The sequence below is a fragment of the Mesoplodon densirostris genome, chromosome 15 (assembly GCF_025265405.1).
Source record: "Mesoplodon densirostris isolate mMesDen1 chromosome 15, mMesDen1 primary haplotype, whole genome shotgun sequence".
NCBI lineage: Eukaryota > Metazoa > Chordata > Mammalia > Artiodactyla > Ziphiidae > Mesoplodon > Mesoplodon densirostris.
The window spans coordinates 31,807,735-31,835,729 of record NC_082675.1 but is presented as its reverse complement, the minus strand read 5'-3'; the positions used below and the strand labels follow the sequence as shown (position 1 = coordinate 31,835,729).

Genomic DNA, 27,995 nt, shown 5'->3' with positions numbered 1-27,995 from the left:
CCCCCCACCCGCTGACCGGGAGCCCAGAAGCCACCTGTCAGGATGGGGAGGCAGACATGCAGGTTGAACTCACTGGCCACTGACAATAGAGAAAGTTACCTCCTGCTTCTTCCCCCGACACCGTCTATCTGGACCATCCATAAATGAAACAGTGGAATCACTTAAAAGCTGTCTCAGTTGTAAACCCAGAGCCCCAGAAGGTTGCCGATGCCTTGAATTGAACAACTTATCGCCTGAGTGACAAATCTCACTGCTGCTCTGCCATTTGCTCTCAGCAGCTGCTGGGTCTTCCTAATCACGATTATTGATTCCACAGAGTTTAAGGGATGAATTTCTAGAGGTGTTCTGAGCTGAGACTGTTAGCCTTTGGGAGACGGGATCTTGGACATTTTGACAAAGACTAACTGATCCGACTATGGGTGCTTCACTTTAATTTTTTTAAGTGTTACAATCACATAAATACGTGAGAAAAGATGACAAGTTCAAAGAGGCTGATAGTTACTCTTGGGGCAGACAGTGAAAGCCCCTCCAGGGAGCTGCTGAGAGCTGTGGGCTTTGGGAGCCAAGGAGCCACTCAGAGAGGACCTGACCACTCTCTTCAGGTGTCAGAACCTCGTGATCCTATGGAGGGGGGCGGACATGGCCATATAATGAACACCGTTTTATGTCATTCTCTTCAGAACATTTTCGCAACCAGCGCTTCTAAGTATGTACAGTGTAATTGTTTATGATGAGAACAGCAAAGCACAGGAAAATGCTCATGTGCCTTCTATTTTATCAAAAATTATTTTATTAGGTCTATTATTACATTATGCTTGTGATGGTTACCTATATTTGGTTTTCAGCTCCTTAATTCAATTTACAGTCAATTCTTCAATCTGTGAGATAGTAGAACGATTGGGTAGCAATGTTTGTTTTCTCCATATCGTCGTATCCATTTTGAGCTGTTCTCTGTGTCCTATTTTTTTCATTTCTCTACGTTTCCCTAATAGTGTTTGCCTGTCCAGTGTCAGTGTATTTCCTGCTCAGTGAGAATTGGTAAGAGCTCTCTGAAGTTATTAGTCTCTAGTTAAAATTCTTGCCCTTTATAATGTTGCCAAGTGTTATAGGAAATTTGAGGGTTGACATTTGCCTATTATTCATTCGTTTGTGCACCAAATATCTATTGAGCATCTTTATTTTCAAGTCACTGTGCTAGGATGGTGATCAAGCTGTGTAGAGAAGTCCAGAGTACACTGAGAGCATATGACAGAAGGATGAAACCCCAACAAGGAAATCAGGATGTGCTGTTTCAGCTGAAACTCAAAGGAAAAGTAGGAAGTGGCCAGTCAGGGGCTGGAAGGCAGGTGTGGGTCCACCAAGGAGCGGAGCAGCCTTTAGAACAGCCTAGGATCAGAGAAAGTAAAGACATGTAGACAGTGGTCATCCCAGCAAATACAATTAAAACCACACACATAGTAAATGAAGCTTGACCAGCACTCAGGAGTATTAATTAGATTTATGAATTTAATGTTGGAAGTGAGCCTTTTCCTAGGCTAATTATTATGTAAAATGTATGTAAATGTAATAGGAAATGCAAAATGATCACAAAATGATTTTCATAATTTAGTTTCTGAATATCCTTCAGTACCTCAAACCTAATTAAGTGTGCAATAAATGTTTATTGAATTGAACGTCATCTTTTTCTTGTGAGAAGTAATTATCACTGAAACCTTTATAGATAAGAAGCCAAAGGTCTCAAACCTCCTTTTAACTCGTTGGATGTATAAGGAAGAAGAAGTGTTTAAAATTTATATTCTCATCTCTAAATAAAAGTTAAATACCATGACCCTTCCATAGAGTGCAGAGCATACAAAAATACCCTACCCTTACCCTTGGATCAATCTTATTTTTTTTAATAAGAAGAGAAATTCAGAAGGACTACTTCAAATAAGCCATTGGTACAAGTTCAGATTTCATCAGGAACGTCACTAGAATCTTGCACGCCTATACTGACCCCTTTGAAACTTCTGCTTCTCACCTCATGAACTGTGAGGTGATGGATGGTACCTGGACTTGTCATGGTGGCCCCTCTGTAGTGTATACAGATGTTGAATTATAATGCTACATACCTGAAAGGTATATTAGAATTATATTTTAAAAAAAAAAAAATGGGAACCATGGAGAATTGTTACAAAGAATTCTCTGAAAACAACTATCATCAAAATCAAATTAAAATGTAATGAAAGCTTAAAATTAATTAGTAATTAATTAAAAGAAAAGAACAGTTGCATGGACCAGAAGCCTTGGGTTTGCATCTGGGCTGTGTTGTTTACACTACTGTGTGACCTTGGGCATCCTGTGAACTCTGAGTCTTTCTTTAGTTCTGAAATTGGGTCTAACACATGATCTGTCCGTTTCACAGCATCATCATGAGGATTAATACAGGCGAAAGTTCTTTGTAAACTGAAGGGCTAAGAAAGCGTAAAACTGTAATATCAGGATTTGCTTAACAAAACACACTGACTAGATTGATGTTCAGTTTTCATTCCCTTTATTCCTTGTTTTTGGTAATATGCTTAAAATTTCTAATCACTACTGCCCTTTTAACTTTTTATGCCAATATACCAAGCCTACTACTGCTACTACTGAAGTAGACTATTACTTCAGTAGTATCGGTGGGAACTTCCCTGGTGGCGCAGTGGTTAAGAATCTGCCTGCCAATGCAGGGGACACGGGTTTGATCCCTGGTCCGGGAAGATCCCACATGCCGCGGAACAACTAAGCCCATGGGCCACAACTGCTGAAGCCTGAGCACTTAGAGCCCACGCTCTGCAGCAAAAGAAGCCACCACGATGAGAAGCCCACACACCGTAACGAAGAGTAGCCCCCACTCGCCACAACTAGAGAAAAGCCCGCATGCAGCAACGAAGACCCAACGCAGCCATAAATAAATAAAAACAAATAAATTTATATTAAAAAAATAGTATCTGTATTCTAAAGGAAACCCATACTTTGACAGTAACTTTATGGTCGTTGTAAGAAATCTGTGCAGTCATTCCGTAAAATCATCAGTTTTAGAAGACCTCCTGTTCCAATCCAAACCCCACAAAGGTGAGAAAGCACTGCTGGTTGGAGTAGTTACAAACAAGGGCTCTTTCCTGGGAACGAAGGTGCACAGGTGTTCAGAAGCATCAAATATGCAGCCAACCACAGCATGGAGTTTGGTGACCCTGGGTTTAAATCCTGGTGCTTGTTTGCCCTGTAATCTCGGGCAAGTGATACTTTTCTGTCTCATTTTCTTCCTCAATTAGTTGTGAGTGATAATATCTACCTCAAAGGGCAGCTAGGAGGTGAATGACAGTAAGCAAAGCAGTCAGGACAGCATCTAACACAGACGTTATCAGCTCAGTATAGGAAAGCTTTTCTTATTTATTGTTGACTCTGTTCTGGTCTGTAAAGATGGCAGTACCTTGTAGATAACTTGGTAGCCTCTTTTCTTGTGCCTGTGTCATAGGAAAGTTTCTAAGTCCCAGTATAATACTTCTGAACCTCAGTTATGATCTGACAGGAATAATAATTATGATAAAAAAATGAAGAATTGTTGTTACTTGGATTGAGTAGCTATAATGTGGCAGTCCCATGCTTGATCCTTTATGAAATGATTTCTAATCATCCAGAGCAGAGTTCCTGGTCAAATGCCAGCACTCTGTGTACAGATATAGGAACTGAGGTCTGGGGGGATTAACAGTCAGCCATGCTCTCCCTGTGCCACAGTGCATGGCCTGCAAGGCCCCTCCCAGGAGCCATCTCCACCACAGACATCGTCCCTGCAGGATCTCTGGAACCAATGTGGTTACACCTTCCTTTGCAGACATGGGCTTTTCTGAAAATTAATATCCTTTCTTTATTGTCTCTTCCAGTGTTAAGAAAATATATAATGCCTTTGTTTTTAGATTATGATCCTTGCAATCTTTGGGGTTTATCTCTAATAGTTCATTCTTAGAAGTTAGAAGCAGGGATTTTGGTTTTGGTTTTCTTCATTATTTCTTCATTTTTGTTTTTAAACTAAGACTTCCTTTTTATTTTTTTGGTCAAGCCTAACTCCATCAAAATCTGCTCAATGTTTACTAGCGAAATTTTGAGCACTTGAAGGACTTGGGTTAAACAGCTTTGTTTTAGTGTATTGGATTGTTTTAATCAAATTCATCAGTCTTTTTTTCTTGATATGTACATTCTTTTTCATATTACCGTGTTTAATAGTCTCTGGAGAATAAAGAAAATACCAATTCTTTTGAAATGCTTATTAATAGTTTTTTTTTTAATTGTTCCCTCTTCTTTATTGAAGAATTGTAAACTGCAAGACCATCTTAAACCTTTGGGGCTAAAGGTTCTTTTGTCACAGTTCTGGAACCTTTTGAAAAGGTTCTATCCATTGCTAAAATTGTTTAAGGAAAGGAGCTCTAAATACCTGACTTCCAACCTAAAATTTTTCCTTTTTTCATTGGTACACATAGTCACAAAAACTAAAGTGTCATTTAACAGTAAAACTTCAGTTTTATATTACTATATTGGCTCGGTTTTTTTATGAGTTATTGTAGCTGAATTGCTACAGAGTGTGTTCACAAAAGGTACTAAATCCCTTATTACCACTGCCACCACCCTTCCCCCACCTGATTTTAGGTGACTTTTATTGTATTAAAAAATAATACTCTGCATTCCTTTACTGCCAGGAAACAAAGATCATTTTTATTAAAGTTGCTTTTAGGATGACAGTGTCAGTCATCTCTTTGAAAATTCATTTTGGAAACTAAGTTTGTTTTTCCAGAACCCTTGAAAAGAAGCCTGAAAAATTGCAGGGGAAGATAATAATAATAGAGTAGATGTATTTGAGCAGTTATACTATGAAATTTAATTTAACTTTCCCTCAAACTCCATTTCAAACTTGCTTTTGTGCATGAAAATATACTGTCTCGCTTTCCTTCCCTCATGTCTCAGATTTTCTTTTTCGTCAACATAATCCCCTCCGAAGGATTTTGTGTAGGAGATCAGAGCTCCAGTCTGATGCTCCGGGACCTGCAGGGCAGGTGCACAGGCCTTGCTCAGGGCCTTCTCTGCAGAAGGCCGGGCCAGGAGCCACTGGCCTGGGAAGTATGCAAGGGGCTCCCACTGCCAAGTTCTACAACCACTGCCCCCAAAACAACCAACACATCGGTAATATTTTGACTTCACCTTAATGATTAAAGTGGAGAGCAAAGGAAATACTAAAATTGAGAGATGATGGCTCTTGTAACCTGCGGCGTGATTAGAGAAGGTAGAAAAAGGAGTTCCACGTTTGCCTGGCAGGCACCTGTGGGGAGGTGCAGGGGAGCAGAGACCGAGGCTCTGCGTGTTTGCAGGCTGCTCTCCCTGCCCTCCCCCAGAGAGCAATCTACCTGGTTCTTATTCCTCACCTTGGGCATCACAGCGGGATGGGAGTCAGCAACCAGCCCTGGTTGTCATGCCCTGCAGCGTCCTTCTGCCAGGAGCTGGGCATTATGGAAACTGTGAGGAAAACCCTGCCACTCCTGGGATTCCTCTCCAGGAAACTCTCGGGACAGGCCTGCTGGGACCTTGGCAGGCATCTGAGCCAGAGCCCGGCCATTACCCTCAGTGTTTGGTCCTACTGATGAAGAATCCTCATGCCTCTTGGGAGTCTGATGGGAGACTTGTTGAGACTTGGGTGGGTCTTTGTTGGCACAGGTGGTCGTAGTGAATGGAGATTGCATTGGGAATCCAAAGACATGAGCTTTTTGTTTGTTGTCATTGCTTTATCTCTAACCTGGGGGGAAACTTGATGGCTGTAGGCAGCACAGGACAGTCTTCAGGCGTCACCGGCAGTAGGAGCGTTTGGGCACTAGGTCCAGGCCAGGTGTCCTCGGGGAAGCTGATGCCCCAAGAGATTTTTTTTTTCAATAGATCTTTTTTGGAGTATAATTGCTTCACAATACCATGTTAGTTTCTGTTGTACACCAAAGTGAATCAGCCATATGCATACACATGTCCCCATATCCCCTCCCTCTTGAGCCTCCCTCCCACTCTCCCTATCCCACCCCTCTAGGTCATCGCAAAGCACAGAGCCGATCTCCCTGTCCTATGCTGCTGCTTCCCACTAGCTATCTGTTTTACATTCGCTAGTGTGTATATGTCGATGCTACTCTCACTCCGCCCCAGCTTCCCCCTCCGCGCCCCTGTGTCCTCAAGTCCACTGTAGACACTGACACTCCCACTCTGTGCCCTCTTTCACTCTGTACAAACCTCTGTCAGCATCTTGTCCCAGTTCTTCGTTGGAGGGACCCGTTTCTAACACCCCAAGAACGGGGACAGTGCGGACTTCATTCCTCTTTTTCTTCTTCCCTTGCGCCTGGCACAAGACTTGATATGTGATAAAAATAGTAGAAAATAAGGAAATATGAATAAAATAGTTTTCTTCTCACTTGTTGATGTCACAACTTGCCTGATCTTGTACCAGGGATTGTAAAATATCAGAGCTGGAAAGGACCTTAGTGGTCCGGGGATGATTTGGTGGCAGTGCTGGACCCAGTCACCTGGGCATGAGGATCCCAGTTCACTGTGCTCTCAGCGGCACCCCCTTCGGGATGGTGGCATTTGTATTCTGGCTCACCTGGCCTGCACTACTGCTACTTTTAGGGCCTGAAAGATTCTGACTTGAGTATAATAATGAAGATATTTAGTATGGCTTTGATAGTATTTGATTTTTCTAGTTTTATTCAAATCCCTAGAGCTATTTAAGAAAAACAAGCTTTAAAAATAGTAGCAGACCTTGAGTTATAATTTTTATAGTCATGCATTTGTTATGAAATTGTGATGATTAAATTATGACAAACGTAACTGAAATGAAATGTGCAAAGGAAAACGTCTTCACTTGTTAAAAGGAGGAGAAATCACTCTTAAAGATGTTCCATCTTGGACTAATTTACTTGAAATTTGGTGCCTGTCGTGAAGATGAATAACATGTGGCCTTTTACACAGCTTCTCGGCCCAAGTCTAATGTTCTAGTTGTCCTTTTATTATCCCAAACCTCCATAACTAAAGGATTTTTCCTTCCTGCCCTTTGTTCACAATATGGAGCTGTAATTGAGTTCATATTTCTCGCCCAGCCTTTCAGCTATAATTAATATTTTATTATATCAGATTTTGTCACTAACTAGCAGAGCAGCAGGGTGTGGGAGCACGTGCTCAGGCCTGCTTCCACACACACACACACACATGTGCACACACATGCAGAACAGAAGTAACTTAGGGATGCCAGGCGAGCTCCTGATGATCAATTATGGCCGAGAGAGCATCAATTTTATTTATGGTACCCTGAAAATATGCCACAGCAATAGATGGCCGATCCTATATAGAAGAGAGCAGGACAAAGAGAAATTAAAGTGGGCAACATAGAATATTCGACCCCACGGATCAGTTTATGCTGCGCAGTGTGTTGCCCAGGGTCCATTGTTTGTGGAAAACTAGTGATCAGACCTCATTTGTGAGTCAATGAGCAGGACGGGCGCGGTCAGCTGCTCTCAGCACCAGTGTTATGTGGATCCTAGTCATGATGACAAACACACTGAACTTATTGAACTGACCTCTTTTTTTCCCTCATTTTAAACTGGTGACAATACTTTTAAAATGTAGTTCAGTTGTACCAGGTCATTTGGATCTTCAGGGTGTCATTTCAGTAAATGCTGACAGGTTTAGGGAAAGAATGTGACTGAAAAAGAACAGGAAGAAAATACATTCTGTGTTATTGCATAAATAAACCTGAATTACACATTTATTTTACCTGCCTTGAATATAATTTATACTTTCATTTTCCCTCACCCCCCACAAAGAGTTAATCTTCAAGAAGATATTAATACTAGACTCTATTCTTTTTTTCTAGAGAGAGAACAGGTGGTTTTTACCAAAAATTGCAGATCAAGCTGAAAGTCACTAGTAGTGCCATGAAATGAAAAATATTCTAAGTCCTTGAAATGATGAGAAATGACAACTTTAAAGGATTGGCAAAAGCAGCAATGAAGCGGATCAGTACTTTTCTCCTCCTCACCCCCCCATCCTGCTATCTGGTTGGATTATCCTCCAGTATTTTATGCTGATAAGAAACAGAATAAGTGGATAGGAAAATGGACTTATGACTAAGGACTTAATCTGGAAATGAATTAGGACACACATCTTGAAGTCAATTTCAAATCTGCAGCAGGCTTCCCCTAACATCTTCAAAGTTAGAAAAGACCAAAACCATTTTGTCACATTTGAACTTTCAAGTTTAACAAACTACATGAAAGATGTTCAGATGTTCTTTTCTAGGTTATACTTCATGGGCTAGTCTCTATAAATGCAGATTTCTTATTCTCCTTCTAAAAGCCTTAGAGTTTTGTTGTAGAAAAGCCTAGCATCAATTAAACTTTAAATTTCATTCTGTAAGAAAGTTCGGATACAGTGATGTCACCTTTTTGGCAGACTCACCTTCACGATGGATTGTGCCCTCACGTTGCAAATGCCGTAGGAAAGTTTTATGTGATTTTAAATTCCAGAATAGTGGTGGAGGAAGGCTAGGAATGATGAGACTTTGATAAACAAAGAGGCCGTGAGTAACACATTAAAAGGGTAAAAGAATTTTAATCCAGCTCACTAAGCTGGAAACTTCTGTTCGGTTTTCCATCTGTGAGAGTTTGCTTTTTTCAATCATCCTTTTAGGAAAAACATTCAAACAGTGAGATTTTCAGGTCTACTTTTCAGATGACACTTGTGGTTGGAAAGACTTGTGAAAATCGTCAGTGGGATGATGTTCTTTGTACAAATGAAAAACGCATCAGTCACCAAGTTCTGTCCAGGTACCACTGACTTGGATGCCAGTAATGTGTTCATTTCCATCCAGGAGGCAGCAATGTGTGGCCACTGGGCAGCAGAACGGATTCAGCCATTTTTCATTAGCACTTGGACTTTGATAAAGGGAAATAGAAAAGAGCTGCTTGACCTTTCAGTGCTTAAATTATTAAAGAGCAAATAGATTTGAGGTCTGGATGCTTGCAAATCTAATTTGTCTTGTGGAGCAAGGATGAAAAGACATTTGGGGTTTGAAATTGCTCTAGTCAACTTAGTTCTTCCTTTAATATATCTGAAGATGAGTAGATGGTAGCTATTTAAAAAGTAATATGTCTGGAGTAGAGTGCATGGCATAACATACCAACTGGCTGAAATGGAGGCCCACTAAGTAATCATTTAATTCTTGAATTTTCATCTGATCCTCATCAACTTGCTACTTGGAAAAATTAATTTTTTTCATCCATATTCACTTAGATGGCATTTAAATTACAAAACAAAATTGTCTTTCTCTAGGGAGTGTCAAATATCATATTGTTCAAGTTAAATCAGGCCAGTGCCTGGCACATACTAGGGGCTCAGAAAGTGTGCGTTGACTTAATAAATGAGGAAAGCTGGGGAAAGATGGATGGAAAGTGAGGATGGAGATGAGGGGAGAGAGGAAACAGAGTTGCAGCTTCCGATTCTCTCCATTTCTCCTTATTTGCAGGTTGTACAGGATAAACTTGCAATCTAACCTGCATTATCTTATCGCAAAGCCTTTTTCTTGGTAATTCCCTTCTCTCTTACCTCTTGGGTATTCAGAAAATGAATACAAAAGAAACTTAGTATTAAATTTTAGTAAAGCGAAGCATATTAGTGAATATCAGTATATTTCCTCCCTCCTACTACATATAAGGTATATAAAGTAAAAATTACTTCTGGATTATGTTACGCTTTCAAAAATATGTACCTCGTGGCCCACTTCCTTCTGTCTCATGAGATACAGAAGTGACTAACTGTATTGTCGGATGGTCAGGAGACCACATCTACTATTTAATTAACTATGCCCCAGATAGAATGGGCACGTCACCACTGAACCTCAGTTTTCTCATCAGTAAAACCAGAAAATAAAACCTACATGTGCAAGGCTCCTGGCCTAGCACTTCCTGTATGGAATAACTTCTGCAAATTTTTTTCTTCGCATAGATCTTCATATTTCTACTTTGTCTAGTATACTAGGCTCCCCGGAAGTTGTTTTTAAAGTGCAGTTTTGAAAATCATGTCCTATAGCAAGTAAACTGGAAAAGCTTGCAGATAGAAGAAAGCCAGTGTTAAAAATTACTTAATGGAGAATCTCTTTGCAAAGCAATTAATTATTCTTTGATTTATCCATCTTGTGAGAGAGAGTAGTTCTTGTATGCTGAATAAAAATTCTGAATAAAAGAAATGTAAAATGTACCTTGGAGACCCATCTAATTCTCTCATTTCATAGGAAAAAAATAAGAACCAAAGATGTTAATTTAAACCCCCAGTTTTAGCAGAATTAGGAGTAGAGTGTAGGGGGATGCACACGCCAGTGTCTGCTACCCTGACAGAAGGCGTTGCAGGAAAACAGTCACACTTTCTTAATGATGTTTGCACTTCTCTAACAGAAGCCTTGAGAGTTACACGTTGTTCCTTTGTTACATTTCTGTTGGTTGCATGCAATCTTCAAGGTTAGCCAAGGCCATACTTGGTGGGAGAAATGTCAAAGAACTTGCAGATATAGTGGAATCGCCACATCTGACTGTAGATGTAAGAGGTCAGAGAGAAGCGGGAGTGAAATCAAAGCCCCCTCTGTCTCTGCCTGTGTTCCTTGTTCCCCCCACCCCCAAAGGAAGGTCCTTCCTAAATTCTTCCTTCCATGTTGGATACACCCTGCAGTGAGAACTCTGCAAGATTTGGTGGAGCATCTTACAGGACCAATAGAAAGTCTTGATGTTAGGAAGGAAGAGTCATATTTCTTTTCTCTTCTTTAAGTTTACATCCCTGCTCAGAAGTCCCTTTATCATTATTTACACTGTAAACCTGCTGGACTCCCTGCCTACTGAGCAGTCATTCTGATGTTGTACAACCATCAGTTTTTGTTTGGACGGAATTACAAACTGAACGGCAGCTGCATTGCATGACTGAAATAGAATGTGTTCAGTGGTTGTACTTCCAGAAACAGGAGATTCACTGGGTGCAGATTCAGAGTTCACACGGGCAGGAGCACAGAGAGGGACCTCTCCGGGCCGACCCCAGCGCGTGGCATTGGTAGGCACCTCCCTTCTATTCTGTTTCCCCGGCTTTAATGAGTGGCTGTGCTGAGCAGCCCCAGGGTTACAGTGTTGCTCGGGGAGTCACGGTGCTTTTCTGACAAAGTAAGAAAAAGATATGTCTCCTTGTCAGAAGGACTTGCAATCTAGTCTGGATTCAGTTTTTGAAAGCTGCTGTCAAGGTTTGTTTTTTCTCAGTATTAGAAACTTTTTTTTCCCCCAACCAAACTGCACAACAGTTCATCATTCTAGTAAATGTATGTAGCTCAATAAAGAAGTCCATCCCTTCAAGGTTTCTCCTATTCTCCTAAGGTTAATTCGAAATTCACAGATATTGGAGGGGGGTGGGGAGGGAAAGGTGAGTAGGGACCAGGAGATCCACTCCTTGGTGGGGACATCTGTCTCACAGGCATCTTCTGAGGATACTCATTCCCATCTTATCTTTATATAGAATTCAAGTAGCCCTGTTCATGATTTACTCTTAGAAACCACTTGTAACTCCAGGGTGTCGGCTTTTGAAATTCCAGTGCCTTTTCTCTGCTTTTCTGATGTCCTCACTTTCCGCTGACTGAATATGGTGAAAGGCAAAGGAATAGAAGAAAATATGGCAAGTTACACCTTGGTTAACCCGAATCATCCCACATTGTATCTTGTGACTTGATAAAACTTCGCACATGATCATACAGATGTCACCAAAGAAAATATTACGTTGCCTTTTTTAATAAACTTACGGTTAATATTGATTGGTTCATTGACTAGGTAAACTGAGTTCATTTTCTACAAATTCATCTTCAGTTACATGTAAGAAGAACATTACCTTGGTGTCCTGCTCACATAAACAGCAGAGATTGTTATATAAAAACGTTTTAACTATGGTGAATTTTCTTTCCCTCAAGAAGTTGTCTTATTTGGGGGTGAGAGAGTTCTGTGCAAAAGCATTAAGCACTTTCCCTCTCTTTCATGGAGCAAGTGTTGAATCCGTGTCCATTAGGCACTAAGCACTTATTATTGGCTCTATCCAGTGTGTTCTTTATTTGGGGTGTTCTGTGGGTCTCCACAGTTGAAGACCATGGGGATCAACTCTGTTACCTGAAACTATCACTGATAATACTCTCTTTTTTCTAGTGTCTACCAAATAGTTGTCGAGGAAGAGCGTCCTCGAAGAGCTAAAAAGACAACGGAAATCTTAAAATGCTACCCAGTGCCCATCCACTTCCAGAATGCTTCTCTACTGAACTCCCAGTACTACTTCGCTGCTGAATTCCCAGCCAACAGCCTCCAATCGGCTCAGCCTTTTACTATTGGTGATAATAAGACGTACAGTGGGTACTGGAACACCCCTCTCCTTCCCCATAAAAGCTACAGAATTTATTTCCAAGCTGCTAGCAGAGCCAACGGGGTAAGTTTTATAAATGGCTGTTTACTTAGGCCATTCAGTGCTATCAATGCGAACACAGTCAGATCACATAAGGTAGCCATAAGAAGGAAAGTCATGCTTTTGTGTGCTTTTACTTGGAATAAATGTGTTTTATTCTCTCTTTTTAAAATTATTTTCACCTGGAGAAATTCATGGGAAGAAATGCATATATTCATATTTGTTTGGGTAGGAAGAATATATTGTCAACATGATGGTTTTTATTTTCAGTTCTTACTTGTTACCAAAAGTTGGCTAGTAATTCTGCTTAGCCTACTATTTTACAGGGAAATAGTACAGCTCTAACACGTACGTTCAGCTCATTTACAATTTTGTGAGATTCACAGCATCTGTCTTTTCAGCATATTCTGTCCCATTTCTTTGGTTGCACAAGAGTTTATGCTTCCTATAGCTGGGACTAAATTAGTTATCTTTCTTTTTTTTTTTTTTTAAGAGAAAACAGCTTTGGAAAGATGAGATAGAAACAAAATAAAAACTATCAAGTTGTTTTTGAATTTTTTTCCCTTTCCTGTTCAGACCAACCCAGAGCTCTGATGAGATAGGAAAGTCTCCTTAGAAGGAAGGGCAAATTTTCCAGATACGACAGTGGTTTCCTCCTTCACAGCGTGGGTCTCGGTACCATCATTGCCCTTGGCCAGTGAGAAGGGGGGGAAATCAGGGGCACAGGTTTTGCCCACGAGTGTCTGCACAGGGAGCCAGTGAGGGTCCGGAGGAGGAAGCCAGGGGGGCCACCTGGCAGAGGCGTTCTGTGTGTAACTCCAGGCTCGCCACCTGCTCCCGGGGTGCCCACCAGCACCACCGCCAGCACTGGAGCCGGAAAATGTATCAGAGTGCAGTCCAAGTGCTAATCACTATGTGGTTAATGCCACGCTTGGAACAATGAGAACCTCCCTTATCCGTATTTAAAGAGAACTGCAGAGATTTTATTTGTTTCACATAAAACATGAATAGTGATTTTTTTCCCCTCTTTATTTAACACAGGAAACCAAAATAGACTGTGTTCAAGTGGCCACAAAAGGTAGGTTGAAATTGTGCGAAGCTCTGCTGGCTTCTGTCCTTTACGAGTTTAGATGGTGTTTCAGAACTTCTTGAAATGTTCATGTCATTGAAATCAGTGTGGGGGGGGGATGTGTGCTCCCAGGTGTGTGCTAGGATTGTAGGCCAGTTAAATTTGACTGTGTTTCACACAGGTATTTTTTTTTTAATGAGAAGTCACATTGCTGTGTTTCAAAGCAGTTTTCAATGGTTATCTTTTTAAAACTTCTATTAAAATAGAATTAATTTTAATATGATCTCGTTTATACTGTGGTATAAACCACAGTACCCTGCATAGTAATACTGTGTCTAATGAACGTTCAGATGCACAATAGTAAAATACCTCCTGCTGTTTTAAAGCAATTATCTAGTTATAATAGAGCTGTAGAGTCTGCGTGGGCTTTTTTCACTGGGGATGTATGTCTCTTTGAACCCAAGAACCAGGTGATGTTATTGTGGACCTTCTGTTTCCCAGGCCTGGTTACAATCCTGAGAAAATGTGATGGAGGATGAAAGGTAGATTAGGATGAACCAGCGTAAGCTCACCACACAGGGTCTCCTAAAGAAGAGAGTGCAGCTGTGTGTGTGTGTGTGTGTGTGTGTGTGTGTGTACACATACTGTAACACATCTCGTCAACCTCACAGTGTGCTTTTACCATCCCACGTGGAAGTATTTGAGAAAATGCCACGAGAAACATCCGATGCTGCAGGAAAACAAGGCAGTATACGTTAACACTTGTAGTTAAACGCACTCTTTCAGTTCAGTAGAGGAACCATGAGGACAGGGAGGAAGTGCTGTGAGATTGAATTTGGGAAGGACGGCAAGAAGGCAGAAAGCACCAGATTTCGTCAGCTCATAGGGAGTCACTTGACAAGTTCTGTTGGATGAACATATCTTGTTTTTGCTGTTTAACGTTCAGGCAGCTTAGTTTGAATATATCATGGGCGCCCATCGGCATTTTCAAAATTCTCATTGAATTCTTATTTCCTGAAGAAACATGACCTTTTTATTCCATTAACTTGACAAACATTTCTTGGTTTCATGTTATGTGCCAGGCCTTGTGGGAGGTACTCACCTTACTTGTATTTTGTTTGTCCTCATGGGCTCATAGCTCTATTTCCAAGAATCTCCTTATATTGATTTTAAAACACTCAATTCTTTATATCATATTGTACCTGATTAAGAGCCTTTATTTGTAGGGATAAATTAATAAAAAATGAGATTACAGATATTGATGTGTTTTCTAAACTGTAATTTGCTGTTTACTATTAATTATCACAGTATTATAAGGCCTTTGAATGAGGTGTCGACATTCTCAGGCCTCCGATCATGGCCCATGCTCGGATTGCTTTACTGAATTCTGCTGACCCTTGAGGTCTCAACAAAAAACCCAGTTCCAGAGTGCCTGATTCATAATGCCTTGCGTTTCACATCACAGCTGAAAGTTAAAATTACTTTCATATGTATGTTCTCATTTATTTCTTCTAAATTACTGTGAGAAAGGAGACATGTATTGCTATTTTTATTTTTGAGATGAAGAAAATGCATTATTTGGGGAGATGAATTGACTTGCCAAGGTCACTCAGCTAATAATCTGTGTGTCAAGGCTTGATCCCAAGCGTTTGGCCTCCTACACCAGTGTTTCCCTGTATCTCATGGCTTTTCACCCAGCAGAACCTCTGGCCAATCATAGTTCTGCAGCATATAAGTATCTGTCCTCCTTTTTATTAGAACTGAGTCACTGCCCAGTTGACTCTGGAAACAACAGAATATCTGCCATCCTGTTCATGTGCAGAGTTAAATAATTATATAAACAACACTAGTAAATATGGAAATGTGATGTTTGCTGTTTTCACAATAGATTGAATTAGATGGTGATTTGGATCGTTTTCTTCTGTCATCAGCTAGATTTAATCAATATTGTAATTTGTTTTTCAATTCACCAAAGGATGATTAGGCAATCAGATGACCTGATTGACTAAATATTTCTCTGCTCATATTTTCTGAGTCATTTGCAAACATTTACACAGCAACAAACTCTATCCAACCAAATAACATTTTGCGGGGGAAGAGGGAAACAAATTTTAATTTTCATTGCCTCACTTTGTCATTCCTATTCATAAAATCACAGCACAGGAGGGAACCTCGGGAGATAGTCTCCTGCTGGGTGAAAACTACTGTGTTTGGTACCATTTTATTTCATGAATTTCTATATGTACAGGTTCAGCAACCTTCCTTTATAGCACCGTATAATGTTTCATCACCTTTATAATCAGATAATTTTTTTGCTTATTCATACTAAAATTGATTTTGCAATGAAGGAAGCCATTCCATCTTGATGACTTCATCAAAACAGAGAAATTGGCAGGTCTGACAGTGTTACTGGTACCATATCATAAAGATGTTTGAAATTTAAAAGAGTTCAAGCATCTTGACTGTTTTTGCCACTTAGTGCTGACAATATAGTGGCTTAATTGAATTCTCAGACACGAAACCACTTTCCTGAGCAGCATTTTGAATTTACAAAGATTTCGGTGTTCTCATGAAACAATTGTTGACAGATATCTTTATAGAGAAAGTATGGAGGTGGATTTTTTTCCACAAGGAACTAATTTGTAATTTCAAACATGGATATGTCTCTTAAAGATATATTTCATGCTAGTTATAAATTTAATGTAGTGATTATTTTAATCATATTCCAAGGGTACATTTTGATTCTAATCATCTCAAATATAAAGCCTCATAAAAAATTGGACACCAGAAAATACCTAAGGTGGGTCATTACATATCTCCATATGTTGGGGGATTGCCTGTGTTTTTATGTATCCTCCTTTAATTTATATACCTAGATTCATCATAAGTATATATGGTTAGCTATAGGCAAACTCACCCCAGACTATTCTATCTCTTGAGTTAAAAAGACACCATACGGGACTTCCCTGGTGGCGCGGTGGTTAAGAATCTGCCTGCCAATGCAGGGGACACAGGTTCGAGCCCTGGTCTGGGAAGATCCCACATGCCATGGAGCAACTAAGCCCGTGTGCCACAGGTACTGAGCCTGCACTCTAGAGCCCGTGAGCCACAACTACTGAGCTGCAAGCCACAGCTACCAAAGCCTGCGTGCCTAGAGCCCGTGCTCTGCAACAAGAGAAGCCACTGCAATGAGAAGCCCATGCACCGCAACGAAGAGCAGCCCCCGCTCACCGCAGCTAGAGAAAGCCCACACGCAACAGTGAAAACCCAATGCAGCCAAAAATAAAATAAATAAATAAATTTATAAAAATTAACTAACTAAATAAATTAAATTATAAAAATAAAAAAAGAAAGACACCATACGATGACAATATACTTGATGTTTTGGGGTTACCCTCCCAACAGGATTCTTTTTCATCTTTATGGTGGAGTACATAGAATGGCTTTTAGCTATTTTTAGATTCTCCTAATTTTTATTTTGATTTTTAATCACATTCACATTTTTATAGTTGAATTCTGTTCAACACCACTTGATCCAGCTGTGTCTTAGCAATGCTTGTATATGTTTTCCTTAACTTTCACATACCTTATGGCTGCCTATGATAACTAGTAGGGTGGAAACTCTTTTCTGCTAGTTTTGGAAGAATTTGTTAATGATCAATTCTAAAGAATTTGTTGATGATCAATTCTAAACTGACAGGAAACTTTTACTTTCACTTAAAAGTAAAAATCCGTCTTGTTAGTAAATTAGATTTCTTGTATTAAATGAGGTATAGTCATTCTAATTGATATAATAATTAGTTTAAACTGTATACTTTGCATTAATCTCCCATAAAATAATTTTTTCCATGACATGATGCCAGCTATGTTTCTCCTCGACAATATAGCCATTTGGGAGCTTTCTTATTATACATTTATTTAAAAAAATATTTGAGGACACACATAGATCAAAAGTGAGGGGATGGAAAAAAATATTTCATGCAAACGGAAATGACAATAAACCAGGGGTCACAATACTCATATCAGACAAAACAGGCTCTAAAACAAAGGCCATAAAGAAAGATAAAGAAGGACAGTACATAATGATAAAAGAATCAGTACAAGAAGAGGATATTACACTTGTCAACATACATGTACCCAGTATAGCAGCACCCAAATACATAAAACAAATACTAACAGACATAAATGGAGAAATTGGTGGGAATACATAATAGTAGGAGACTTTAACACCCCACTCACATCAATGGACAGATCTGGACAGAAAATGAGTAAGGCAACAGAGATCCTAAATGATACAATAGAACAGTTAGAGTTAATTGATATTTTCAGGACATTACATCCAAAAAAACCCAGAATACACATTCTTTTCAAGTGCATATGGAACATTCTCTAGGATTGACCACATACAAGGGCACAAAACAAGCCTCAACAAATTTAAGAGGATCAAAAAATTTTAAGTGCCTATTATGTTAGGCATAGTGTAATCTTTAAAACTTCCAAACATAGATACATAAATATATCACTTTTTAAATTTTGAGGATTTCGAGTTCATAAAAGTTTTGAGGTTTTTGTTTGTTTCTTTGTTTTTAGTGTATGGGGGGGATGTCATATGTATTAACTTATTCCTCTCCTTGCTGTGATTTGACTAACAGCAGTATAGCTAGAAATCAAGACAAAAACTGCATGAAAACTACATGCTAAATTATTTTCAGAAGTATTATAGTAGTCAGATATAAACCTTAAAGAAAAAGAAAACAAAACCATTATTCTAATGTCATATTTTAAGGTGAATTTTCTGTGCAAAAATGCCCCACTGTTTTTAAGTGTAGTCTTTTATTTAACGTACATTTGTATGGCAATGTGCTTTGCTGGGAGACCTTCAGGAAACTTTGAAGGATTTCTATTGTTCTGATACAATTTCTAACTATATTCAGAAATGTGAATGTTTCTTTTTTTTAATCACTAGGCTCTTTGAGAAGTTTCTCTACACTGTTTTTCTGTTCATTGTTTTGTTCAAAGAAACGCCATCCTTTCTAGGCCACAGTGGTACAAAATGAAAGTACACTGATAAAAAGAACTGAAAAGAATGTCGAGATGTAAAGCTAATTAAGATTCCTTTTAATTACTCATATTCAACACACAAGCAAATTATATAGTAAGGCCGCTCATATATGCTAATCTGCTATCATTTAGCTATGGGTTTAGAAATAGAAACGTAAATACGATACGCATTTGCCACTCTGCATTTTGTAGAGAAAATATTTCCTTTTCTCGACCTGATAGTCTCCATAATGTATATCATGAGTGCATTAAGGCCCCTGAGAAGTTCCTAAGGAAAGGAAACCTGTTTAACTTTGTTCAGCCCTACAGTTTCTAAATTTATTTGACCCAAACTCATTTTTCAAGGAGCCCGAGAGTCATATAAAACCCAGTTTGGTAAATACTGGGTCTTCAAATTCCAGAAGATACCACCACCTGTAACTGAAACGGCAGGTTAGGAGCCAATACACCAGGTGTGATGTTTACTCTCCCGTGCGCACCTTTGTACCTAAAGGAGACCCTAAGCTTATCAGCACCAGATGCCATCTTTAAAGCCTAGGAATTTAGCGATATTCTCTTTCATAATGCATTCTTTTGATATTTTAAGACATAGTGCAGCAAGTTGTTCTGTAAAGGGCAGATGATAAATATCTTAGGCTTCCTGACCCACACTGTCTCCATCAGAGCCCCTCAGCCCTGCCTTTGCTGTGGAAGGGCAGCCATCATCATGGGTGAACAATGAACATGACTCTGCCAATAAAACTTTATTTGCAAAAGCATGTAGTGGGCCAGCTGACCCCTATTTTACAGTAATTTGTAACAAAATCACGTTTTTTCCTTGTAACCGAGAATAATTGTCACAAAGGAACACTTTACAAGGCAGAACACAGAGATCAGATAGAAACCTTTCCTGATCCCTGTCATGGACTTTTCCATTTGAGTTTTGAGCCTCAGTTTGTAACTTGTCTTCCTTTGAGTTGTGAATACAGGGCTGCCTGACATAACTCTTCAAATATCTTTTTGTTCATATTGTTTACCAATTTCAGTATGGGATAGAAGTTCTATTTTTATAGAAACAATGTAATTTTTCTCAGATGTAGAGTAGGTCAAATTTTCCTGTAAGTAATAGAAAACTGCACAGGAATGTTGGTTGAACAACAGTATCTATGACCAAGCAAGTGTTCTGTGCATAAACTTGGAATTGGTACCAACTTTGTCACGAGTCTTAGAAATAACATTTTACTGTTTACAATTTATTATGCTATTTTGCATACTGTGTCACACCAAGAAAATTATCTTTGTGATATCTTGGGAGTTCTCCATTCTCTGTCCAAACTGTTAGTTTATTCATCTCACTGAGCAAAACTAAAAAGTTTTCATTAGTAACACGTGAAAGATGATGATACCACTTTTAAACCCAGTTGCCTCTGTTGTCTAGTTACAAGGAGCAACACTCTTTGGACAGTGCAAAGGGATATTTCAAACTATTATGTACCAGCAGTTTTGGGTTTAATTGTCTGCAGATGGTAGATGATCTATTTTCCTTACTTGTTGCCACATTTCTGATAGCACCCAGGCTGTTCCATGTAAATTAGTCATCTTTCATGTAAGCCTGTCCTTAGTTTTCCAATATTTTTTCTTTGCATCATTTTCCAGCTGTATCATGTTAGAACTGACATTTTAATTTTCTCTCTCTTTTTTTTTTCAATATCTGTGTGTCATGAATGTTAACCATTTAAACTCAACTGCTGAGCTGTTCAGGCAAACCAAGCCTGCCTGGTCTGCTTCAAGAATCTTAATCATTTCTCTGGTCACATGTTAACCATGACAACTATAGCAAAGGCAATGATTAGTCTTTTTTTTTTTAACTGATGTTTTGAGATGCATTTTTTTTCATTCCCTGAATGTGACAAAATTAAGTTCCTAAATGGAAATTCTCTACAGGAAATTTAGTTATCAGAGAAATGTCTTTACATAAAAATGTTTTTAGTGAAGGAAGATAATATTCTTCACAAAGGTGATTTTAGCAAGAAGAGAAAATATTGTGACTTAAGCAGAAGAATTTTAAATAACCTATTACATGTTGAAAGCTTCAAGTTTGGCTCATCAGAATTAGCAATGAATCTTTCTACCCCCTTCTCAGGAGCAGTTGAAAACACTATTCCATCTAGATCCTTGTTTTTTGCTTTTTTATTCCCCCTTTAGTCAATCTATCCACAGCCTCAGCCCAACCTTACAACTGTGTCATGGTTAGAAATCCAACTGCCTGATGAAAGCCTGATTAAGGGAAACAAACTCAGAAAATTCAACGGCTCGCTGTGGTTGTTTTCCTTTTTCCTTCTCTTTTTGTTGTTGCTGGAAGAAAGTTGAGATGATGTGATATGCGGATGGAGATTCTCCTTGCTAGCCTAGCTTCAGTCTGGCTTTTTCTTCCCTCATGCATGCTGACCTGGGAATCTTCCTTTGCCATAGCTGCGATAATCGTGACTCAGCTTACGACACCTCACATTCGCATCGCCCCTGCTGCAGGCGACGACCAGCTGACAGGTCAGACCTTCAAGTATAGATGAGTCATCTTGCCCATTTCCTGCTCATTTTTCTCAGCTTCGTTTCCCCTCTACATCTCCTCCTTCGCTTTAAGGCTTGTTGACAATGTCTCCGACTCTCGGTACAGACCTGTGCCCGCGTTAAATTAAGTGGTGTGCTCGGCCTCTTCTGTGTGCACATGTATACCCCTGCATTCAGCACAGCCCCGCTGCATGATCCCATTGTCTGTGTGTCTGTCGGTATGTTCCTTTCTAGCCTAATGTTATACAGAATGAAATTTGCTGGATTTGCAATGGCAATGCCATCAAAGAGGATTTCAATCAAAACACGTAAAGATGTTTTCCCAGTTATCCAAATTAATCCAGAAAGGCGTCGAGATCTGAGCGTGAGAGGTTTATTTTCACCTTGTAGGGTCTAGTTTGTGCACGCATTTAGCAATCCACAGGCCCGTCTGCCAGTGTTGATAAGTGAAGCCACCCAAAGATGTTTGGGGTGACGCTGTTCAAACAGCTTTTCAAGTTCCTAAAACTGAAGCAGAGCTGACTACATTCCTTATAGATCCTTGTTTCAAAGCACACTGTTTACAGCAAGCAGAGGCGCATCTGCAAGTCAAATGCACTGAATAATTTAGGGAAGTTTTTAAAAATTTGAATGGCTATGAGTCGTGGAATTGAACTGTGTGCCTCTTTATACCAAGAGAAGTTAGCTTGTCCATTTGAACTGCCTCTAAAGGTATATGGACAAACATATAAACTTATATAGGAAAAGAATCCAGTACATTACTGCATATCAAAGGTGAGTTGTTAGAGAATGCCAGAAGACCAGCTTTGGTCCTGCAAGAGAAGCAAGCCATTGTCAAGGTTCCTAACACAGTCACAGGAGCAGGACTCAAGTTTTGCTTTCAGAGGCATCCCCAATATGGTAGTTTGTTGCATGAGTTATAGGCATGAGGAAGCCAAGTAAGAAACATGCAACTGCATTCCGTAGAATTTCCACTCCTGCAACTGTTTTGTGTGTATGAGATTAAGGCATATACCCTAACATTTAAGGAAAAAAAGTAAAGCTTAACTCATAGTAAGAATTCATGAATGTTTAAGTTGTTCCATGAGCTTATTATTTTGGAATATAAAGCAGCTGAGACTCAGGAAAATTATAGACTGCTTTTTCTAAGGTAAAGAACTGTAGGATAATTTTACTTCTTTCTCAGCTGGAATTCCATACATATTTTCAGCCCTCTGTTTCAGGGCCTAAAAGCTATAAACTTATTACTAACAGTTCTGCCTTTGCTTTCAAGTTTCTTTTAAGCATATTTCTTTTACTGGTTGAAGTTCGGTTGTTGCAGACAGTCTCTTATCCTGAACTTCTGATGTGTTCCTCCCAACAGTTGAAGTACTCAAGGGATCGTGTCTTTATTTACCTAAGTCCTCTCCTCTAAAACCTTTACGTCTCAGGCCTGGCCCATGCACTCTGCATAGGGTTCTGTGTCCACCTTGAAGGTAATCTGGGATCTTCAGCAAGTCTGACCCCTGCCCCATTACATCTGAGCTGGTACCAGTCTTGTCAGCAAACATTAAAAATAGGTTGACCTCACTCTCATAAAATGAGTACTTGTAGGGAATATAATTAAATAGCCCCTTTTGAGACTTTCCCCATAACCCACTGCCTTCAAATTCAGCACGTGGTTTACTAGGAATAAAGTAAGAGAAACTTCTGAATATAGTGTTCTCTCTAAAACTCTCATGATTAAGAAGACATCTCATAAATCAGCCTCCTTCCCAAAGCTTTCAGGTCCATTGTACCTTGTTATTTTGTAACTAGTCTGTGGAGTACGCATACATAGCTGAAGTATGCGGCGGCTGTCTTCTAAGGGCTGCAGGTGATCACCATCATTTACTTTGGTTTATTAGGGATGAAAATGATAGAGTGTTAGAATAAGCCTCAAAAGCCAGTACAAAACTACTCCTGTCTTTCTTTTTCAGTATTTCCTGCTGCTGTTAGTGATGGTTACTCTAACCCAGATAAATTCAAGCTCAAGTAATATTTCTTTTGTATTTTCTGTTTGCATCAGCCATCCACTTGGATAGCAGTAACACTGTCTTTTTAAAATAGATTTATTCCTGAGTTGTACTGCAAGCATGAGACTTCATTCATTCAATCGCTGATTGACATTTAGCACCTTCTGATTGAGCACTGATTGAGCACCTTCTGTGTGCCAGTTCAAGGGCTACTAACTCTCATAAATACGTTTACTTTATGTGGTTGCCCAGACTCTTGGCATCAGACATATTTGCATGAGTGACACCAAAACCTAAATGCACACATGCTCTTATGAAAAATGACCATCATGCTTGTCATTTCATAGTTGAGAAGAGACAACAGCTTTGTAACAATGGGGGGAAAGGACGTGTATTTCAAAATCTTTCTCTTCGTGTCAAGTTGCTTAGAAAATGGTCAGTGGGACAGTTCTGAACATTTCACATCTGTGACCCACTGCTTACTAGATCAACACAGGCCCTTCTGGAAGCCAACAGGAAATCACGAGGGACGCATTCTGAATGCCTAGCAATTTTCTGGTCCGTTTTGTTTTAATTGTGCTGACATCTTGCCCCTACAAATGCTATTGGAAGCTGTACTTAGAGGAAACTTTGATAAGACAGTGATTTCTCCGCAGCCTAGATCCTGTTGTCCCAGAATGTAATCCATGCTGGCTCGGTTCACCTCGGTGTAGATGGGACCCCCCTCCCTTCTGTAACAGAGAACGCAAGCACCCGGTGATCTGACTCCCAGCACCTGGAACGTGTCAGACACAGCAAAAGTGCCCATAAACGTTGGCTCATTTTAATTCACTGACTGAATGGATCTCAGATGCAGGATGCTGGTATGTTTGATAAGCAGGCCTGTCATCACACTGGGGCTGTTTCTTAAACTTTTTTGTCCTCAGTCAACAGTAGGAATACATCACCACCCAACATACATACATACACATACACAGATGTTTAACTGATGCAAAAGATTTAGAAACTGTCCTACCAATGCTGCTCCATGTGAATAAGCTGCATTCTGACCTGTTCTATTCTGTTCTATCTTATTCTATTTCACTTTTTTAAATTTAGTTGCTACCTACTAAATCGATTTCATTTCCCACTAGTGGGTTGTAACCCACAGTTTTAAAAAACAATTTACTAAACTACTATAGTTAGGGGATTATGAAAGGGAACAGAATATATAATTGAATTAATGGTCCAGTCTTACCTCAAAACTCCTCTAAAGAGAGCACACAGAAAATCCTAGAAACTGGAAATGCTTCTTTCTACTTCATTCCCTCAGTTTCGTTATTAATTGTCTATAATATAGAACTGCTTTGGGAAGAAAATTAAAAGCTGCACATGCTAGAAATTTCTCTTTAAGATTTTTTACTTCACTTTATAAATACCTCTAGGCTATTTATTTTATATTGATATTTCTGTTTATGATTTAAAACCCCAGCCAGCTCTGAGATGCTGTGGAGAATGGTTTCCTTCAACAAGTACTTTTTATCATCTGTTTTGGTTAAGACATACATCTAAAATGATAAGATCTGTATTGTAGAGTATTTATAAACAAGGTGACTTCTGGGATTCAGGTACAAATCAGATACATCAGAGCATATAGAATTACTTGCTAAATATAATTAGTACTAAAAAAAATAGAGAACTAGCCAACACTTATTCCCACATAAAGTCTGAAGTTTTGAAAAAGATACGTGTAGGAGATGTATGTGTCGATAAAGATAAACACAGCCCGACATCAGCTAAAGTGGCGAAAACAGATTTTTTCAGTAACTGCTGACTTGTAAGGGTCGAGCTGCACTCCAGTGTGATTTGCTGAGAGGTGACTGGACCTTTACAGGAAGGATGACGGGGTGGGAAAAGGGTGATGGGGGCTCAGTAGGGTCAGGGAAGGGAAACATTGGTCCATGTGATACCATCTGGTTTGCTGACTGGTGCTTATGGAATAAGTCAGGTCCTCCTGTCCACAGAGGCTGGGAGCCGGGGCCCTGTCCTCAGGTGTCGCTGGGACCAGCATCCGTTCTCCGGGCAGCCTTGAGTTTCTCAGGGGGCCTGGGGTCCCCTAGGGATGCAGCCTTGAGCTGTTAGAAACTATGTCTGTCTTTGTTCAGGTCTCTGTGGGCGCAGCTGGGGGCCTGGTGGAGAGGAGGACCCAGAGGAGCCTGACTGGGGTTTGGTCCCAGAGAGAATCCTGTCCCTTCTCCCTCCTTCCCGTGTGAGCAGCAGGGACTCATTGGACTGGTAGCATCTGGAAAGGGAAGCGAGGGCGTTTGACCAGCTTCTCCTGGGCATCGTCCTCAGGACACAAATGTTCTGTCATGTCAGAGGGGCTCAGAAGAGCCCACCTAGAGTTTGGTCACAGCAAGAATCTCTGTCAGTATATTGGCAAAGCTCTCACGAAATAAACCCCAAGGAATTTCTCTTTCGCCCCAACGTGGCTCTTAAAGCAAACAGAGATTTTTTTTTTTTTTTAATGTAACATATAACCCACGGAAGTCAGTGAACTAGGTCTCCACTGGGGAAGGAAGCGGCTCCATTGTTTACGGACAACCTTCTGTTCGAGACACCCCACTGCATTCCTTCACTGACTCCTGAGGAAACCCCACAGCCTGCTTTCTCAGCTCCTGTTCCCGTCCTTCTGAGTATCGCTGGAGAAACTGCAGAAACAGGCAGACATTCTCGAGGTCTGCACCTTGGCCGCAGTGATGTCCCCTGCCCGAGCAGTAACAGAGACTGCGTCCACGCAGCCGGCCACTGCAGGGCTTGTTCTGCCTGAGGAGTTCTCCTCGTCCCTCAGATTATCCAGCTAGGACCCTGAATTCGGGGTATTTTCTCTCTTGACTCTTGAATCCATCTAGAAGTTACCACTGAGATGGTCTGAAGTGTTTCCAGGGCAGAGGTCCAGCTTCTTCCCAGAGAAACAACCAGTTAGGCTGGTCTCATCATTAAATAAGCAACTACTTTCCCACAGGAATGAAAGGCCATGACGTCATGTATTCAGTTCTCACATGTAGATTGCGCGAAGGGCCTCTTTGTCTCTTCCTACAGTGTCATCATCACCTTTTGATGACACTGGCTTTTAAGATGTTTTCTGATGAAACTAGAATTCTCTCCTTTTCTCTGTCAGAAATCCCCCAGCCCTCATCCTTCTCCGTCTACTTACCAGCCCTCCCAGCAGCCCAAAGCCCTAGAATGACTGGCTTCCCTCCCCTCCCTGACCCCCTCCTCCCTCTGCCTCCGTCCACACCAGTCATCACTGTTGTCCTTCAGACACACCAGCCAAGCTCCCACCTTCAAGCTCTTGCTCCAGCTTCCCCTGCTTGGGAACATTCCTCCCCAGATCCCCGCTTGCCTGATCCCCTCACCCCCTACAGCCTTTGCTCACACCCCACCTTCTCAGGGAGGTCTGCCTTGAACACTTGGCCTTCCTAAGGGCGCAGCCCCCGATACCTCTCTCCCTGTGTCTCCCTGACACAGTCTGTCCCCTTCCACTACCACGTCCTTGTTCTTTACAGCACTTATCACCTCTGTGCCTATTTGTTCTGTTTCTGCCGTCTTTGTCCCCCTCCTGGAACAGAAGCTCCCTGAGGGCAGGAATCTGTCTGCCGAGCTCTGATAAATCCTAGACATCAAGAAGGTCCAGTGCCCACAAGGCAGCCAGGTCCCAAAAATGCCACTGAGATTCTCTTTGGAACCTTATGAAATTTATGCATCATCATCACTGTGGGAAATACGATAGATTCCTCCATTTATTCGGCTCTTGTCGTACGACTTTTAATACAATTCTGGAGGTTTTTTTTAATATATAAGTCATTTTTGTCTAGTCTCCCCCCAAAAGATATTCCAAGTTCAGGCACATCTCACCTTCCCACGGTCACCACCCCCCAGGCATTTGACGGGTCCCCGACTCGCTTCCACGACTCCCTGCTCATTCATTGTCCACGTCGCAGACGACCTGGCGTGTGAAATCGAAGCCTGGCCCCGTCACTCCTTTTCAGAATCCATCAAAGAGCTTCCCATAAATTCCGAGCTTGGCATCACAGTGCAGGGGCTGCACCCTCCGGCCCGGCCTCACAGATCCTCACCTCACACCCCTCCCTCTCAGCGCCCATCTTCCTTCTGTTTCTCCAGATCACCAAGCTGATCCTGTGCCGGCTGTTTGCACTTGCTCTGTCCCCCGCCTTCCCTTCACCAGCTGCTCCTCAGCACCAAGGTTCAGCACAAGTGTCACTTCCTCGGGAGACCTCCCTAGACCGTGGTCCCCGAAGTCCATGGCTTGGTGGCCCCCTGGCCACCGGCCGGCCCGTCACTCTGCCTCTCTTGGAAGTTCCCTGATGACCCTGTATCTCCCTCCTAGGATGTGATGGGAGCAGGGCTTTGTCTGTCTCTCCTGTTCTACCAGAGGGTGTTCAAAGGTATTTACTGCGTGACTGCACAGTTGATGCTTTTCCTTGTTAAATTTATTCCTAGGTATTTTATAGCTTTCCTCACTATGATAGGTAAATTTTGAACAAATTTTGAATGAAGGTGAGAATCTTTTGACATTGGTTTATTTTGCCTCCTTTTGACTGATTATATGTTAATTGCCAAATATGTCTCTTCCTTGTAGTATATATTTCTAATTCAGTCGACCTTTCCATTGCAAATAAAACAGACTCATGGTGTTGCAACCCATTTACAAAAGCATAGTTTTAATCAGCCGTTTCTTTTGTCCAGAGCCATAGAAAAGTTTCCTTTTCACTGAATTGTTTGGAGAGAGGCCCACCCGCTCACAGCAACGTTAT

The 27,995-nt window shown here is 40.7% G+C and overlaps 1 protein-coding gene across 3 annotated transcripts in view; it reads left to right on the top strand.

Moving 5' to 3' along the window:
* Window positions 1-27,995, top strand: part of PTPRM (protein tyrosine phosphatase receptor type M) — a 759,871-nt gene that overhangs the window by 474,962 nt on the left and 256,914 nt on the right. For 2 of the 3 annotated variants that reach the window (XM_060119604.1, XM_060119603.1), the window contains exons 12-13: window positions 12,258-12,531; window positions 13,549-13,585. In XM_060119604.1, the coding sequence (XP_059975587.1) occupies window positions 12,258-12,531; window positions 13,549-13,585 (311 nt within the window). Of the gene's footprint in view, window positions 1-12,257; window positions 12,532-13,548; window positions 13,586-21,088; window positions 21,164-27,995 lie in introns of all 3 variants that reach the window. The other variant, XM_060119605.1, reaches the window with a different exon arrangement.